General features: G+C 31.8%; 2 protein-coding genes across 3 annotated transcripts in view; one reads left to right on the forward strand and one right to left on the reverse strand.

The window, feature by feature from the left end:
• The window catches only part of LOC142318072 (trypsin-7-like), a 90354-nt gene extending 79133 nt beyond the window's left edge, over positions 1 to 11221 (forward strand). For both annotated transcript variants that reach the window (XM_075354594.1, XM_075354595.1), the window contains 2 exons: positions 6596 to 6653; positions 10999 to 11221. In XM_075354594.1, the coding sequence (XP_075210709.1) occupies positions 6596 to 6653; positions 10999 to 11120 (180 nt within the window). In that variant the 3' untranslated portion in view covers positions 11121 to 11221. The remainder of the gene's footprint in view (positions 1 to 6595; positions 6654 to 10998) is intronic.
• A 2978-nt stretch (positions 11222 to 14199) lies between these two features.
• LOC142317460 (acyl-CoA Delta-9 desaturase-like) overlaps positions 14200 to 18895 on the reverse strand; it is a 34744-nt gene continuing 30048 nt past the window's right edge. Inside the window, exons 4-5 of the mRNA XM_075354027.1 lie at positions 17007 to 17192; positions 14200 to 14560 (exon numbers count right to left, since the gene is read on the reverse strand). Coding sequence (XP_075210142.1) covers positions 14200 to 14560; positions 17007 to 17192 — 547 coding nt within the window. The remainder of the gene's footprint in view (positions 14561 to 17006; positions 17193 to 18895) is intronic.

Consider the following 18895-nt stretch of genomic DNA (forward strand, 5'->3'; position numbering starts at 1 on the left):
AAGTCGTCTGCGCTCGGTCTTCTAGCTGCGGTCGTGAATTACCACGAAATAACAGGAGACAGTTATCCGTGAAAGCCTGGTCCGTGACTCCTTTCGGGAATAACAGTCCCCAAAATCCGTCAAATTCCAGGTTCCACACAAGGGATTGTGAACGGAGCCTAGCGGGCTTCCCCTGGTGACGGATTTTTTCACAACTAGTTCTGCACTCTTAAACCGAGCCGTGCGATCTGACAAGTAGTCATGTAACTACGGCCTGCAGATCTACGGGAACATTGGGGCGTTCCAACTCATAGAGAACTCCAACATGAATACTGCCTATATATCAATAAAAATTGCCAAAGCATATTTACATTCGGCGCTTTCCACCTTGTCAAGAGCATTTAAGATGCAATCCTCGGTGCCAACCGCTTTCATGAAGCCATACTGGCCTCGAATTAGAAATGAGTTCATATCGATGCTTTCTCAGAGCCGTTCCACAACCAGCCTTTCATGTAACTTGCCGATTACCAGAAAGAAGCTGATGGGCCTATAACTGCTGACCTCACTACTGACTGAATGTCAGGACATTGAAGATGTTCGGACGAGGCCTACAGGGAAGACAAAATCTGAGTATTAAAATCATCGATCTAAATTTCTACACTGCTGGCATCTCATCGAGGCCTGGCTTATTACTGTGAGATGTAAAAAGTTACAGGTCAAAAGACGATTCCCGTTAAAGACCATCAGGGCTATTAACGGGAGGCTGTGGTGTGCCTACCGGAAGCGTCACAAGACGAGAGTCTTCACTTACGGGGTTGAAGGGGCACAGAAATCTTTAAATTTTGAATGTCCATCTAGCTCTCTGTGGTTGAGAAGGCCGTCTGCAAGCAATCTTCTAGATGTAGTCGTGAATTACCGCGAACTAAAAGGAAACATTCATTGATGAAAGCCTGGACGGTGACCCCTTCTGGAAATATCAATCCCAGAAATCCGTCGAATATCATCCTCCACAGCAAAGGGCCGAGAACGGAATCCTGCGGACTTCCCCTGGTAACAGATTTTTCCACAACTAGGTGCGCATGCTTAAACAGAGCCGTACGGTTAGACAAACCGTCACGTACCACGCCCAACAAGGCTACGGGAACATTGCGGCTATCCTTCTCATAGAGGAAGAACTCCAACACAAGGGAGGAAATGCTCCCCTATGTCAATAAAAATTGCCAAAACATATTTACAGTCGGCGCTTTCCACCTCGGCAAGAGCAATTAAGATATAATCCTCGGTTCCAACCCCTTTCATGAAGCAATACTGGCCTCGATTTAGAAAACAGTTCATTGATATCTTCCCAAAGCCATTATACAACCAGCCTTTCCAGCGACATACCGATAACCAGCAAGAGGCTGATGGGCCGATAACTACTGACCTCACTAAGATCCTTTCCTGATTTTAAGAACACCTTCACCAAAGCTACTTTCCAACAAGTCAGGAAGCAGCTTCAGCTTAGGCAACATAAGTGTAGCCTGTCAAGCGGCTCTCTTATGACAAGCAGATGTTAAAATATATCTTAGTCAAGTTGGTCAATCCCCGGTGCCTTGTTCAGTGTCATTCGAGAAACCACTCGGTCTATATCAACGGGATCCACAGCCCGTACGCCAGAGAAGCAGAGGTTGGCGTTAGGGCGGGGCCCTAACGCCGATCTCTGCTTCACTCCCTGGAGCATCTGGAAACAGAGTATCCAAGAACGCCCGGTAAGTCGCCACAGATGTTAAATGTGGTCACGACCACCAAACTCGCATCAAACACTGGACAGCACGTGCAATAGCTTTGACCGGTAACATAAATTTGTGAGCTACCAGGGGCTGCGCTGCAACTCGCGTATGTAGTTTTGCCATAAGTTGAGTCTGGCTTCCTGATATGAGTCTAGCATGAACATACTCATTAGTTAACTATATACTCATTGTCAGCTCCCACGTCATCAACGATAATCCCCATTAGAGGGCGATGCTGGTATCCTTCTCCTAGTAAACCTAACTCTTGCGTGCAGCACGCTAAGGTCAGAGGACCATCCCAACCCTGTATGGGAAGACACCCGCCTAGTGACGTTCCGGTCGCCAAACCGCCCCTCCCCGTTCCTTGACTTATTGGGTTTTAACGGGATTCGTCTATCGCCCTCTGACGTTTTACATCTCATAGTAATAAGCCTGACCTCGTTGGGATGCCACCGATGTAAATCCCTCGGTAGATATTTATATCGGTGATTTATTAACTCAGCTTTTGCCTTCGCTGTAGGCCTTGTCCGGACATCGTGAATGTCCTACATCGTATTCCTCTGAACTAGCTAACCGAGTTCGCGGAAACACGAACCCCGGCAGTGCAGTCGCCGTTCCGCCGACAGCTTTTGCAATTCATAGTCATCTCATAGCTAACTAACCGTGTCTCGCCGCCAAAACGTCTACCATCGGCCAGTCAACTGTTAGACGGTCCCTAGCTACCCAGCTTCCTACTCTACTAGATCTTCTCGGCCGTTCTGGGCAGGGCGAGGAATCAAAGGAAATCAGCAACAATTGCCCATTCTCTGCAATTCCACCAGTTGACTCGCAAATCAAAGGAGGATTTTATTCTCTCAAGTTCCCTAACAACTATGGTACGCTCAACCAACGGTTTTTTTTTGTTTACCCTCCGGGTCATTAGCCAAGCAATTCTTTCCGCAGATGATATGAAGTCTCACCAACCTCGGTATTATCTGGAAGCAGATCGTCCATCAGATGAGTGCGGACACGATCTTTATCTACAACAACACCATCTTGGGTTGAGAAAGCCGATAGAAGAATATCTTTTTTCCGCTTATGACCAAGTACTCAATAAAAATCACCCCATGGGTATTTCCCTGCTCATGCACAAAAGAGCGCCAGGAATCACGTTTAGAAGACCTAACGTTATGAAAATACTCGGTCCTCTTCCGACGATAATCCGCAATCAAGATTGCACGCCGATCAAGATCATCCGCACGCTGTGCGGCTCTTCTAAGCCGGCCAACAGTCCTCTTCATCGCAGTCAATTCCTGAATCTACCATCCAGCTACCCCCTCTCGATCCGTACTTCTGGGGATAGAGTGTTCAGCGGCTTCAACTATCGCAGAGAAAATCTCTCCCAGGTTGTCTAATGGGACTTCGTCTAGAGTTCGGATATAAATCCTTAGCCTGGCCGCAAGAATGTTCGAAAATTTGGGCCAATCTGCCCGCCTGTGGAGGAAGCGTCCCTGCTGAACAGGAACGTCATCCATAAAGACATCGCGCTGCTCACCTACCCAATCAAAAACATTTAGCTGGTGATTGCTTTCGTAATCATCAAATACCGACCAGTTTAGAATCCTACCCGGAATATCCTTACCAATGATAATAACAATGCTGGTACCGTGTAAAGCCCGCAAACCAACTGCACCGGCGAAGGTAGTCATCTGGCCGGTTATATTGAAAACATCAAACTGTTGCAGCACGATGAAACCTTCGATTAATTCATCGCCATCGTCCGTGATCCTACTGTGCCAAAGAAGCGATTTGGCATACACATCAACTTCTATAAGAACAGGACAACCCGCTGCTAACCTAACAATTCTATCCCATCTTTCAAAGTGCTGTTCAGTGGGATCCCTCTACTGAAAGTACGAACTAACTACAACCAGGTCCAAACCGTTCACGGCAAGCTTAATAACGACATGATGCGTATTAGTCCTGCCGTATGAAGACACTATCTATAGATTTCCTGCACATAGCGGATTTACTGTCACCTACGAAAAACTTATTCCTGCCTGGCAGATCATCCTTGACCACATACGGGTGCTGTAGAAGAAGAAGGTCGAGGCTCCGTTTCTGAATAACTTACTTATATGACCTTATTATTTATTGTTTTTTTAATACTTTATTTACAGTCACATCAACAAACAATTAAAGTCATTAGCGACTTATCAGTGTAATCTAAATGTACCGGTAAATTTCTAGTCTAGTGCAAACTCAGGTCGACTACTCCTAAGACGTGTGGTTAATTGAAACCCAACCACCAAAGAACACAGGTAGCCACGATCTAGATTTCATCCGATTAAAAGTAAATATATTTATTATTTATTTGTCCGAATATTAATTTAATATAAATAAATGAAATAATGTTAAGGTAAATACATTAAGTATAGAAAATTATTAAAAAGTAATTCGCAATTCAGAAGTGCTATTAAAAATATTGCAAGTTCATAAATATAAACAGAATGATAAGTTAAGATATTTAATTTTATATGCATCTGTGTACACTATCATACTATTATAATGGATCTGGTAGGTAATTTTTGTCTCTTAAAAACGCGTTCTGACTTTTTAGGGAACCCCAAAAAATGATATATACTTTATAAGGGACATATATATACAGGCGTAATAAATACTTAATAATTTTAACAAGCTTAAGCTTTTATTAAGGTTTTTCATAGAATATCAGTACAGTTTTATATTGTTATAAATGAAATCAATTTAATCATATCCCATGAGAATTTGTCATCTAATAAATGTTCCGGAAAATTTTGCTTTAATTGCAGCAGAAATATTACATATTCAAAGTTTATTCACGCAGAAAAGCAAGAAAATTAATTGGAAAACTTAAAAGTTGAAAATATTACGTGTTTCTATATTAGAAGAGACATAGTAGCTCACCGTCGCCTGTGTACTCCTTAGTTATTTTTATCAAGTCTCAGGTTACTTGACTTTTTATTTGCAAGAGCTTCTATGGGAAATATTTTTTGCAAGCCTATCCAAATCTCCTATAAAGATAAATTTGTCTAAATGAAAAATAAACTTAAAATGTAATAAAATCGACTTCAAAAATCTTCACTAAAAGCTAAAAAATGATATATTTGTATTATTTGACTTTTGAAAAATAGAAATGAAAAAAATTTTAAAGTATTATATATTAGCTACTAGCATACACAAAGATCTTTATGATTCTTTGTTTATTTTCTACAGAAAATCTTTTTAGTGCTCTGATAGTTATTAACCAGTCTGCAAAGGCAAGTTGGTTAGATTAGTTATAATATCTCGGAAAAATAAAAATTAAAAAAAAAACTGTTTGGGGAAAAATATAATTCAATGGGCCAAATTTCAGTAAATTAATCATTGTAATATTTTTATCTATTTATACTGATGTATGCTTTATTTTCTAAAATGAGAAAATAATAATAATAATAAAACTGACTTCAAACAATGCACTCAAAATTAAAAAAATAAAAACAGTCATCAACCTTTTAATTTGCATTTTTTCTAAAATTTTGATATTAAAGAAGAATTGAAAATTATTATTTTATAATTTTGTATGTTTTTGAATTCTAAATAAAAAAAAAGAAAAAGAAAATATTTTATATTTTTTAGTTTTATTTAAATTAGGTAGACAAAGGTAAACACAAAATGTTAATGTTTCCTACCTATTATCTTTTATCTTTCGCAACTAATATAAAGAACAGAAATGTGCGTTTAGATAAAAAATAGAAAAAAATTACAATCTTCATAAGTATTACTAGTGCGGCTAAGACTTCATGGTAAATTGTAAAAATGTAAATTATTTTTTTACCATATGTTTTCCAAATGATTTCTTTAAATTTTTGAGAGAAAATATTTTTATGTTTTACTATATACATTACTCCCCTAAAATAATTCAGTATTAAGAATTGATAATGACAAAAAATTACAAAAACCTTTAAATTCTTATATAGACAGTGTAACATTTTGGAAAAAAAAAATCCTCAGTAAGTTGTTTAGAAAACCTTACAATAAATAACTGTAATATCATTCAATCTTTAGTTCCTTAATTGCTTGCCGAAAAAGAAATAATTTTAATTTTAATTTTGAAAACAACACAAAGATTAAGTTCAACATCAAGTAAAACTCTTCCGGTCCTCTAAACTTATATTACAGATATGTCACTTCCTCAAATATAGAAATTAAACGTTCCAAAGTGCTATAATTTCACCTCCAATTTTTCTGAACATCCAAACTTCATATTCTCTCCCATTCAGGGCCATCAGAAAAATTTCCTCTGCAAAATTGAAAACAATTATCAAATTCAGTCCTTTCAATGAAGAATAAAGTTTAAATTCAGTCGAATTGAAAATCCTTTCCTTCTAAATTATATTGCGAGTTAATTTGTGGATAATAAAATGAATTAATCAGAAACTGTGGTTTAATCAAAGGAAACTGAGTTAAATAAATTTGATTAGAGCAGTCACCAAATAAAATATTAATTTAAGGCCTGTATGGATCATTTAATGGCTTAATTTGAAATTAAAATTTAAAAAATATGGAATAGATTTCTTTGTATTTCATGACAGATTCTTTTGTGGTATCAGTGCTTATTCACTTATTAAACTTGGAATTAGAGTACGTTTCATATTATGCACACCATTATGAGCAATTTACACTTACATATTATGGTATTAGCAAAATAAGTTTGCATTTTGGTACAGGTAGTATAACTATGCAATGTGATATGTAAAATATAAAAAAACATACACAATTACAGCAGATTCTTTTCTTGTGAAATAAACAAAATAAAAAATATTTGTAATGCAATTTTAATATTTTAGGGTGATAGTGGTGGTCCATTAATTAGAGAACGACAGGATAAAAGATTTGAAATAATAGGTAAGTAAAGATTAAACTTAATAAATTTTAAATAAACCCTCATATATATGTATATGTGTGAAATATGTGTATGTAACTGTGTGAATTTGTGTGTGTGTGTGTGTTCGCGCGCGCGCGCATGCTCAGGTGTATATATATATATATATATAAAACACAACTAATAATTGTATATATATATATATATATATATACATAAATAACAACATTAATGAACTATATATAATAATAATAATTGTAAAATATACAGTACATTTTATACATATAAACCAGGGTTTTTTTTCAAGGTCCGATCGGTCACAAAATTAAAACCACAGTGAAAATAAAAAAATTGTTATTTGTAACAAGTACTTACATAGTTACGCTATTTCTCTACATAATCGCCACTCCGATTTAGACATTTGTCTTCGACAAATGTTGGCACAGACAACATTTTGTCTGTGCCAAAATGTTGTCCTCCTAGCCAGCGTTTCATGTGAGCAAAGAGGTGAAAATCGGATGGAGCAAAGTCCGGACTGTATGGTGGGTGATCCATCACTTCCCAACGAAAACGCTGCAGGAGCTACTTTGTTACAGCTGCAGTGTGCGGCTGAGCATTGTCATGGAGAAAGACAATGCCTGATGACAACATTCCTCTCCGCTTATTCTGGATTGCCCTTCGTAGACGTTGAAGAGTCACGCAGTATGAGGCTGCAGTGATGGTCGTGACACGTTCCATGAATTCCACCAACAGAACTCCATTTGGTCCCAGAAGTGTAGCCTACACTTTCTGTTGGAGAAGGTTCGCTTGAACTTCTTTGGTTTACTGGGAGAATGAAAATGCAACCACTGTTTGGATTGTTCTTTTGTTTCTTCAGTTTCGAAATGGACCCATGTCTAGTCCCCTGTGACAATTTTGTTCAAAAACTCTTCTCCTTCATTGTGGTAGCGCTGGAGAAACGTCAGGAAGGCGTCCATTCTCATTGTTTTGTGATGGTCGGACAGCATCTTGGGAACCCATCTCGCACACAGTTTGGGGTACTGAAGTCTCTCACTCACAATGGTGTAGAAAGCTGACCTTGAAATTTCAGGACACGAATCACTCAATACAGAAATTGTGAACTGACGATTTTCTCGATTCGCCTCATCCATTTGCTCAACGAGATCATCGGTTAACGCTCGCTTCATTCCCTGACCGCCTGCATCATGAACATTTGTACGTCTTGCTTTAAAGTTCCTGCACCATTGTCGCACCTTGCTGTCACTCATTGAAGTTTCACCGTACACATTACTTATTCGTCGATGGATTTCAGCTGCATTACACCCAACAGCCTGAAGAAATCGAATTAACGCACGCACTTCACACTTGGCGGGAGATGCTATTGTTGTAGACATGTTTTCGTGCTAGCTGCGTGTTCAGAACTAAACGAAGTGTCGCGGCGTGATTTTAAGGCAATACTAGAGATGCTGCACAACACATATGCGCTTAGGTTCATCCGATTTTTGCGCCGGTTTTTATATCGCGACCTTGAAAAAAAATAACCCTCCTATAATTTTTTTTAATGAATACTACTGCTATTTATTTAATAACAATACTAACTGAGAGGCATGCTGTAGGCACGCCCACTGCAGATAGGCCCTCTGGGTAGGCAGCATCTCAGAATTGGATTATTAGGTGTCCAAAGTTTTTTTTGAATATTGAAAATTGATATAACGATAGTTAAATTAGAAATTTAACTCTAGAAATTGATACTAGACCCATATACAAATGCCCTTTAGTAAGGCAGAATTATGATACAAATTAACAAATCTACCTAACCAGTATAATTTTGAAGGAAGATAATTTTACCTTAGTGATTATTTCTTATTTTACATTTTTTTAATTTTATCTGTTTCATAAGTTCTTACAAACTTAAATTTTATGTAAAACACTTCAGCCTTCAACAATGCTAACCAAAATGATGGCCACTTAATATTTTTTATAGCTATTTTCAAAAATGGTTTTTTTTCACCCTAATTAGTGAAGTTGTCTCATTTCAAAAAATAGATTGTTTTGAGATAAAATCATTTGATAAATTTTTATTTTTTTAGTGTTTCACTGAGAAGCAGTTGTTTAAGAGGTTTTGAAGGTAAGTTTTGAAACTAGCTTTGAAAGAAGCTAAATTAAATATTTTGGTTAGGATTTTGGTAAGCCATAAATTTTTGTTTTTTAATATCCTTCAAAATTATATGTTAAAATCCTATCCTTTCAATTTCAACATTTTGATTTGCTTCCCTTGGGATGTATTGGTATCATATCAGAAAATAATTGCTTTGAGAAAGAAGAATTTTCTAAATGCTATTGAAAGAAGCTATTTTTCTTAGTTGAAAAATTATTTGAGGTCCTATACTTTATTAAACTATATACATAAATCGACATAAACCACTACCTGCTTAAAACTAAAAGAATCAAAATAACAATCATTTAATATTTGAAGAACTTTTACTTTATCAAATATTTCATACAATTGAATTATCAGTTTAATTCAACTAATCAAAAATCTACTGAACAACTAATGAACTAATAAAAAATTAACAACCAGCATACCCTGTAAACAAAAAAATATAAAACTCACAATGCATACAGATTTACACCCTACCCATTGTCACAGAAAGCTGGAATATACCGCAATATGAGATCATAAGGCACTCTAATTTTACATTCAAAATAATGATTAGGAAATATAAAACAATAACTAAAAAAAATGGTTACAATAAATGTACTAATACTAAACACAGAAAGTATGTAAATATATTTAATAAACACAATTGGACAACATTACAAGTGTAGAAAATATTATCAAATACAATATATAAGTGTGATAATAAAACAACAAAAAATTTAGTAAGAAAAACATACATTAAAGAACTTCATAATACACTATTTATCCTAACAAGCATATCATAAGATATTTAAAACCTAATGATAAAGTTTAATATTCAGTGCAATAAATGTGATATTTATAAAAAAATTGTCTTCACAAGAAAAACAAACATCATTTGTAAAAAAATTCACACAGAATTTATGCCAAACAAGAATAAATATGTAAAAATAACTGATGTAGCCTGTGACCTCATGAAAAATTAGCAAATAGTAATTAGTATAGAAAAAATATGTAATTTTTAAAACATGATAATATTATTAAATTACAGTGATTAGAAAAAATGTTTCCTTTGTAAATTCAAAAATAAATGCAACTTAATAAATTCACAGGAAAACTATAAATTCACAGGAAAACTATAAGAGAAATACTTTGTTTAAGGTAGCAGGAAGGCATAAAGTCGCTAGCTGCAGTGTTTAATTACTAATAGTGGTTATATAATTCAATTTCGCAAAAGATTTAACAAAGTAACACAGTTTCTTTTTGAATTTTAAACAGTTTATTCTTACTATCTTGAAACATATAATTTAAAAAATGAAGTTTATTTTACAAAAAATGATAAAGGTTCTTCCAAAAACATGTTATTCATTGTAAAATTAAAATAAATTTGTAAGATAAGAATATCTCATTGTATTTTACCACTTAAGTGAGCTCATTAATTTAATATGTTTGTGGGGGAGGGAGTGGAAGGAGTTTTATGTACATAAGTATATTAAACTTCATTTACTTCTTATTTACAAATAAGTACTACATGAGATGATTTTTTTAAAAATAAACTAATTAAAATTTTACTGATTAGATAAGATTTATTCACATCGTTGTAAGAAAAAATAATATGTCAAATACTTCTTTTAAGAAAAACTGAAGGCACAGCAAAGGCTCTTTTTGATGTGAAGACAGTTTTAGTTAAGTACAGTGTTTAATATCTCTAAATTTTATGACGCAAGTAAAAATCTCTATATCTCTGAACTTTGGATAAAATTATTAATTCTGTTTATTATTTTTAAATGCCATCAAAATTTGGCACCATTAATCGACAGTAATACTGTGCAAAGACAGGGCATTAATATAAATAAAGTTTACTTACACAGTTACATCATACTCACATCTCAAACCTTAAGTATTTTTCAAAATGTTTTCATATTGTTTTCTTTTTCTTTGTTAAAACCCTTGAAGCAAGATGTTCACTACATTGATTTGTTTTAATTTGAAAATAATAACTGAATAAAATTTGTCATGACTATTTTGTAAACAGAAGAAATACAGAAAATTCTTATAATATGTGTCATTATAGAAATTATTTAATAATTGCATTTTTATAATTAAAAGATTAATATGATAAATATTTAGATATTTACAACATAATCATTAGATCTTTTAGGAAATTAATATTTAAATGAACTATAATGATTTTGAGAATTAAGTATTAATGTTTATAAATTTTGCAGGAATTGTGTCATGGGGCAATGGATGTGCTCGACCAGGATACCCAGGTGTATATACACGGGTTACAAAATATATACATTGGATTAAAGACAATTCAAAAGAAGGTTGCTATTGTGATGATTGAATTTACACTTTAAATAAGTAACCATTTTTTAACAGAAATGTACAAATTGTATTTCAGAGTAATTTAATTATTTATTTTATAAGTAATTAAATAAAATAAGTAATTACATATCAAATTAAATTATCATATTCATTTAACTACCACAATTCAAAATATTCATAAATCATAAATAAAGGGATATCTACTATCAAAAAATATATACACAAACATAAATATATCTAAAAAAAATCACTGAAGAAAAAAGTTTGGAAAATTTTGACATATAACAAATCTACATTAAGATAGTCAAACCTCTCTTCAGAGGATTTAGGAGAATAATGAAAGCAATGAAAATGGCTATTAAAAATGATTGAATAACGTCCATTGATGAGTTTTCCTGCAAATCTGATATTATGCTGATTTTTGTTTTAATCAGCAACTATCATCGCTAAATAGACTGATTTGGCAGCACATGCCCAACTTTTCTTAGTCAGAAGATAAAGTATGGCTTTATGAAAGTAAGTGGTCAATTCATTTTTTGCAAAAATTTAAAAGATAAGTATCATTACAGTTCTATTTCTTGTTTTATTTTATTTTAATTCATGGAAGAAATTAAAAGAAAATTTTGTATAAAACCTGTTTATCCAAGCAGACGGATTGAAGGAGCAGTTATGCCAGATTTACCATCCTCACCTCTATTTGTTTAGTATAATGGGAACAAATTTAAAATAACAACCTAAAGTAACGTATTTAACTTAAAACTTCAAGTCAAAGATTGTGCTGAAATCTTACAATAGACCATATCTACCATAGAATATCGTACCATAAAATTTTACCATATCTTTGTGTTTTGAAATTCAAAAAAATATCTGGAAAGCAATGAAAAAATGTTTTGCCTTAAATTTAACAATCCAAATGAAATTTCTCAGAAGTACAAATAATTGCAGTCTTTTAAACTTGAGCTGGAGTTATACTACTAACTTTTGCTGGGCAAGCCCTTTCTACCTCTCCATTTCTGCTGAAAGATAAATTGATTAATAATTTAGAATTTTACAAAATTTGGTTATTATCGTTCTTTTTTCCTAATAAAAGTCCTAATCCAGTTCAAAAGCCTTTTGGTTATGTCAACATCAGTAGCCCATAAGACAGTAGACTAATTTTCATGAACTGATTTTGTAAAAATCACCTATTATTAAATTACCTACTAACTGCAAAATTTTTCTGACCTAACTAACAGTTTAATAGAGCCTAAGTAATACTTTTCATTATAACAGTTTAGTAAAATATTGCACAAAATAACTGGATACATTTTTTTTAGTATATAAAATTATTAGCTCAATTCATTTTTAAATATACTATAAGCAGGACCCAATAATGTTTTAATAAATTTCAAATACAAAAAAATATTACACAAAAAATTCTTGAACAGAAAAAAAATTATGAGTTAATGAAATCTGGGTGCATCACTATTAAATTCTGCTTGGCATCTAAGTTACATTAAGGAAATATCTTTATATTAACCAGTCTAATAGCAATATTTGTAAAGAGTTTCACGGAATACATTAAATATTATTCAGGGTAAATAAACCAGACTAGTCCAGGATATATAGTATCATGTCATGCTTTGTTATTAATATGTTTAACAGACCATGAATGCACTACTGAATCTGTCTGCAGTCCAATGAAGCAATCATGTGTATTTGCATTCTTGCAGCTCATTAACTATTTAATATCACCACAAAGAGATTTTAATCAAAGTTTTAATTTATTTATATGGTTTATATAAAACATTATTGTTAAAATTTATTATTTTTATTTAATACAAAATACTAATTACAATGATTAAATGATAAATTTATATGTGACTTAATTAAGCGATCTGAATGATTATTTTACTCTAACATGCCATTAATACACCACTGTTGGTTTTCTCCTACTGTCTTAAGAGAATGAGTATAATGCACAACAGAAACCAGCACAACATAAAGCGCCTGATTTTCTGTATTACCTGCCTTGATTTTTCTTATTGCTATGATGTATGTAAAGCACCTGTGGTGCAAAAGATACAGCACTCAGAGTTGCTTTCTCTGACAGTAATGGAGTTCACAAAAAAAAACATTTCTTCTAGTAAACACACAGAAGGCACTTTTTATAGAGCTAAATATCAGCAGTGTTTTATTGGTCATCCAAGTAAGAAGTATATCTTCAGTTCATTGAAGGCAATAAGAAAATACTTTTCTCCTTACTTTCCATGTAAGCTAGGCATAGAAACTCCCTTTCATGAATTAGATATCCCACTTTTTGTAGTGACTTGGGACTTATGACTCATGTAAGGTTACCAAGAAACTTATGGATATGACATTTAATAAAATGTAATATACTAAATTAGAAATATTAATGCTTTAAGTAAACCCAAAAAAAAAATAATCTATTCTTTAAATTACAGCTTATTAAATACTTTTGTGTTGAAATATATATTTTTGTTGATAAAAAAAAATTTCCTATCTTTTTTACCCTTACATGTTTGACAACTGTTAGGTAAATATGATCACATGCACCCACACCATGCACTCATAAGTGCATGTACTTATACACACACACAAAGGAACTTATACCAGACAAACCATTTTTACCAGCAACAAATTTTATTAGAATAAATGCTTTCAAACATTAAAACCAATAAAAAAAATGAAATAATAATAATATAATATTAAAAAGAGTTCATATTGTATTTTATTTATAATTACATTAGTTAACAATACTTCAAATGGATTATGTACATTTTCTCCACAAATTCATAATAAATAAATAAATAAATAAAAATTAATATATATATATATATATATATTTTTTTATTAATGTATCAGATATTTTTTGTAAATATGTGACATATTTACATAAAAATGTTTCACATATTTAAAAACATATCTAATAATATCAGTTTTTCAATTTTCACTTTAATTTTACAAATTATGCTGTATGAATTTTTTATCCCATAATATCAGTCCAAAACTGATCGAACATCTGAGTTATACTAATTTCAGAAAGTAAACTACGGAAAGTAATGAAAATTTCTAGAAAACAATTAATTGTATTATTTTTATCCACTTGAAATTTCAATTCGTTTCCTTGTTTGAGGAATTTCAGGAAAAGATTTTGCACATTCTTCATCATTAATTCTTGAATCATTGTTTTCAATCTCTTTTTTAATATCTTCATATTTTGGATGAGTATTATCACCTAATTTCAAAATCTTATTTTTCACCATATCCATGTTAGCTTCTTTAAGATCATATGCAAATCCCCATTTACCTAAGTAGTATATTATTGTTGAAGTAAAATTAAAATGTTTTCCAAATTCTCCTGCTTTATAATCCCATGGAAATGTATGATGATAATTATGCCAGCCTTCTCCAGAGCTAATGAAAGCAACAAAATTTGATTCCATAGGGTAGATATCTCTGAAAAGCAAAATAATACATGAGAACAAGGGATGATTAATGAATCTATATTCAAAACTATATGATATATAAATATTAAATGGATTCTTGACAAAATAAAAGTGTAGTCTAAAACAAAAACTTTGCTCAAAGAAGAGTAGAGGTGTAGAGACAAGTATCACAAAAACCCCAAATTTCCCTTCTCACTTTGTGTTTAACACTTTTTATTTAGAACTTACAACACCTCATTTCAAAACTCTTTCCAGTTTTATTTAACAAAATTATCTTTCATTCAAACAGTTCTTACTTTTAATGCTTAAAATCAACTTTTATAAATTTATAACTGTTGCGTAATTACCAACATAGCTGTACATAGATTTTCTGTAGCTGCTTAGGGTAATATTTGTGAGGTCAAACTGGTCAGCTGTTACTAGACAAAGTAATTGAATTTAGTAACAAATTAATTAATAATAGCATTTCATGACTGTAAATTATCACATATAATACATTCATACAATCATTTATTAATACTTAAAATTTATAAACCATATAATTTTTATTTTTGTTATCATATCTTTTTCAGTTTTAAGTTATATTTCTTCCTACATTAATGATGATACTATCACTATTCACTACCTATTATTTCAGGCTATAACTCCACCATGTTTATTTTATATTAGTTATTCTTCTTTTTTTTCATAAACAGCAATTTTTTTACATTTTTTAAGAAATTCCTTTTTCCATAAATAATGTTATTTTCTTAAAAACTGACAAAATTTCTCACCTCACCTTAACTTTAATTAATTTTTTATTTAGCTGTGTTGGAATAAAAATTGGAAGATAAGAAGGGAATATTAATTTAGTAAGCTCATGGAGGGCAATGTCTCAAGAAATATCTGTTTTATTTACATCCAGCTGCTCATTGAAGGGCAGTTGCCAACATACTTAGAACGACTTGGATAGAAAGATGGTGGAGAGGGGATGCAGTCCAACATCTATAAGAAAAAAATTATGTGAGACCTACTGATCTGGCACTGGAATGTCCCAAGGGCAACTGCCACATTTGGGGCAAGGGTTCACCACATCATTACTGGTCAGTGTCTCTGCTGATTCCACTTAAGGGATTCCTTGGCCTGTGGGGGCTGCAGCAAGGATGAATCTCTAGACTACATTCTGCTCATGTGCTCTGTAGCAAACAGTACATGAGAAACTCTCAGAGGTCACAATACAGAAGAGGGGATCTTATCAACCCTACTGAAAAATAAACAATTATGGGCACTTGCTGCTGTGTCATCTGAACAATATGAAGACTATTGCAAAAAAAATTTTATATTCATGCCACAGGTAAAAAATCAGTTAAACTGAACAACTGAGAAAAGGCACTGCTCAAAGTGTTAAATATGGAAGAAAATCCAGTATTTTCAAAAGTGCCTGGTGCAAAACAGTTGGCCTAGATAGCGGTAAACAAACCTACCGGGTTGGTCTAGTGATGAACCCGTCTTTGGAAATCAGCTGATTTTGAAGTCAAGAGTTCCAACATTCAAGTCCTATTAAAGGCAGTTACTTTTATATGGATTTAAATACTAGATCATGGATACCGGTGTTCTTTGGTAGTTGGGTTTCAAATAACCACGCATCTCAGAAATGGTCAACCTGAGACTGTGCAAGACTACACTTCACTTACACTCATACATATCATCCTCATTCATCCTCTGAAATAATACCTGAGGGTGATTCCTGAAGGCTAAACAAGAAAGAAAAAAAGGCGATCCTTAATCTAATCAAGTAATAAAATAGATACTATCGTCATTTAAATTATTATGTATCTTATCATATTTACTAATAATTGCTTTACAAGAAGTACTGCCGCTCTTTATTCATTAACCTTCTAATCACTGTATGCAACATGTAACGATGAACTAATTCTACCAATTTTTTTCTTATTTAAGCAAAATAAATTCTTTATGAAACAGCCTACTAAAAAAAGTTGCTAAATGAATTTAGCCAGTTACAACAACCACAGCCTCTTTCATTAAAAATGTATATTATCTACTTAATAGAAAATTAGGCTTTTAGAATTATAATTTTATTAAAAATATTTTTTGAAAGATTCATATCATAAAAACTTTAAATAGCTAACTCCTTTAAATTTTATTTAAGGAAGGAATATTTCTTTGATTAGCTGACGATTTATAACACTTTTTTTTAATATATTTTTATTTTATCTTTTTTTAATATATTTTTTATTTTATTCAACCTAAGAATTACAAAAATGGTAAAAAAGGAATGTAATTTTAAATAAACAGCAGTTTAATTATGGGTGAATCTGTACTAAAATATGTGATGCCATATATTCAAACTTATCTTGATGAAATGTAAATAATTTATTCGTATGTAGTAGTTATTGTTGAAATTTATAAAGCAAAGCAAAACAAAATAAGAATAAAATACTGTTTATCATACTTACTTGTTATAAGGTTTAGTTCCATATAAGTGAGCTACACTATTTACACACCATGTTCCATTCAAGACAAGAAATGTCCGTGCAAGGTAACAAACAAAAAATGAATTCCATAATGTTTCATTCCAAAGATAATATGGAATCATGACTGGAATTGTAATTGCAAATATAACATACAAACTTTTGTAATACCTGCAAAAAACATGTAAATATGTTTTTTTTAATTTTGCAATTTTATATTAAACCTAAAAGTGTAACTCTTATAATATAGTAACTAAAAACTTTACTTCAAACGCTGTACATCAATTAAACAATACAAACATCCTTCATGAATGCAATTTTTAAATGGTTATTTTTAATAATAAAAGAAAAGTTATTTATATACAGCACAATTTTTTTTTTAGAAAAATAATTTTTATAATATATTTGCTAATGTAGTAATAATAAATAAAAGAAATAGTTCTATGTCTAAATCAACTTAAGAATAAAAAAATAGAAATGAATATTATGCTCAGAAACCATTAACAAGAATTTTATTTAAATTTGAAACCAGATGTTCATTTTGATTGTTAAAGAAGCATCGTCAGAGGAGAGGCCCAACTGCCTTTCCGGCCACATCTTACAACATATTGACTGGTGAAAAATTATTTCATAGAACAGTCAACTTCCACATTATCTGTGGCAGAGGGTCCACACAAAAACCCTTGTTTTGGAGAACCTTTAACTTCAGACCTGAAGTGAAGAAAGAGTTTTGAAGTTAGTGACAAGGAAAGGTCGGATCAAACCAAGTTTCGACCAAAGAGTCAGAAAATTATACTGAAGTAATTGATCTTACAAAGAAGTGATGAAGATTTTACAAAAGTTAGTCCTTTTGTGATATCGTGTGAAATCACAGAAGCCAGAGGACCAGTTAAGGAGATTAGAAAGACAGCTAGTGGTTTGTTCGTCAAAACTGTTACTTATTTGTAAGGTGCAGTATTGAAGTGAGTATTTTACATGATTTTTCATGAATTTTAATGATGTATACACGTGCATTCAATAACAATCAACTTAACCTACAAATTTAAATTGTCAGTTCTCATTTGATTCTATGCAACTTATGAAGTATTGAACGGCTCTTTGAAAATAAAAATTTAAGTTTATAAAATAAATTATAACATTTATAAAATAAATATAAGTTACTTATTATATAGTTTAAAGTATATTAAAAAATTGAATTTATAATGTTTTAGCTGATTAATTTTATAAAAAGTTTTCTAAAATAATTTTTAATTTACAATTATCTAAAATTTGGTAAAATAGATGTTAAAATAAAGAATGAGAAAAATGATAAAAATTTCTACTAAAATTTTAACTACGTTGCTTTTTTACAGTGCTTTAATTTCTTTATTAATTGATTAATTAAGCTGTTACATGGTTATGAAACATCAAAATTATTAAATTTAAAAAAAATATGTAGGAGGTACTTTTTTAGAATGATGTTAAGTGAAAATTAGTAGTAATGTGGATGGAAATTTATTAATTACACTAATTTTAATTTTATGACGTTTCGATTTTTTAATTCAATTTTCATCGGACATCTCAATATTTAGTGAAAATAAATATTAACCATACTACACATAATTAATCAATAAACCCATTACAATAATACAACAATCACAAACTGATAATATCATACTAATAGTCATTTTAATGAAATTTAGAACACATTCCTGCTAATTTTAACTTAATTAAATTACTTATATTTATGTGTGTGCATTTATTACAGAATAATGCCGCGTCAGGACAACGTCTGTCGGGTCCGCTAGTATATCTATATAGTTGTAGATATAGACGTTAAACTGCATGCTCTCGCTCTAGGTCGGCGTTTATTGCGCCTCTACGGCGGGCGCGGC

The sequence above is a fragment of the Lycorma delicatula genome, chromosome 1 (genome assembly GCF_047948215.1).
Source record: "Lycorma delicatula isolate Av1 chromosome 1, ASM4794821v1, whole genome shotgun sequence".
Classification (NCBI taxonomy): domain Eukaryota; kingdom Metazoa; phylum Arthropoda; class Insecta; order Hemiptera; family Fulgoridae; genus Lycorma; species Lycorma delicatula.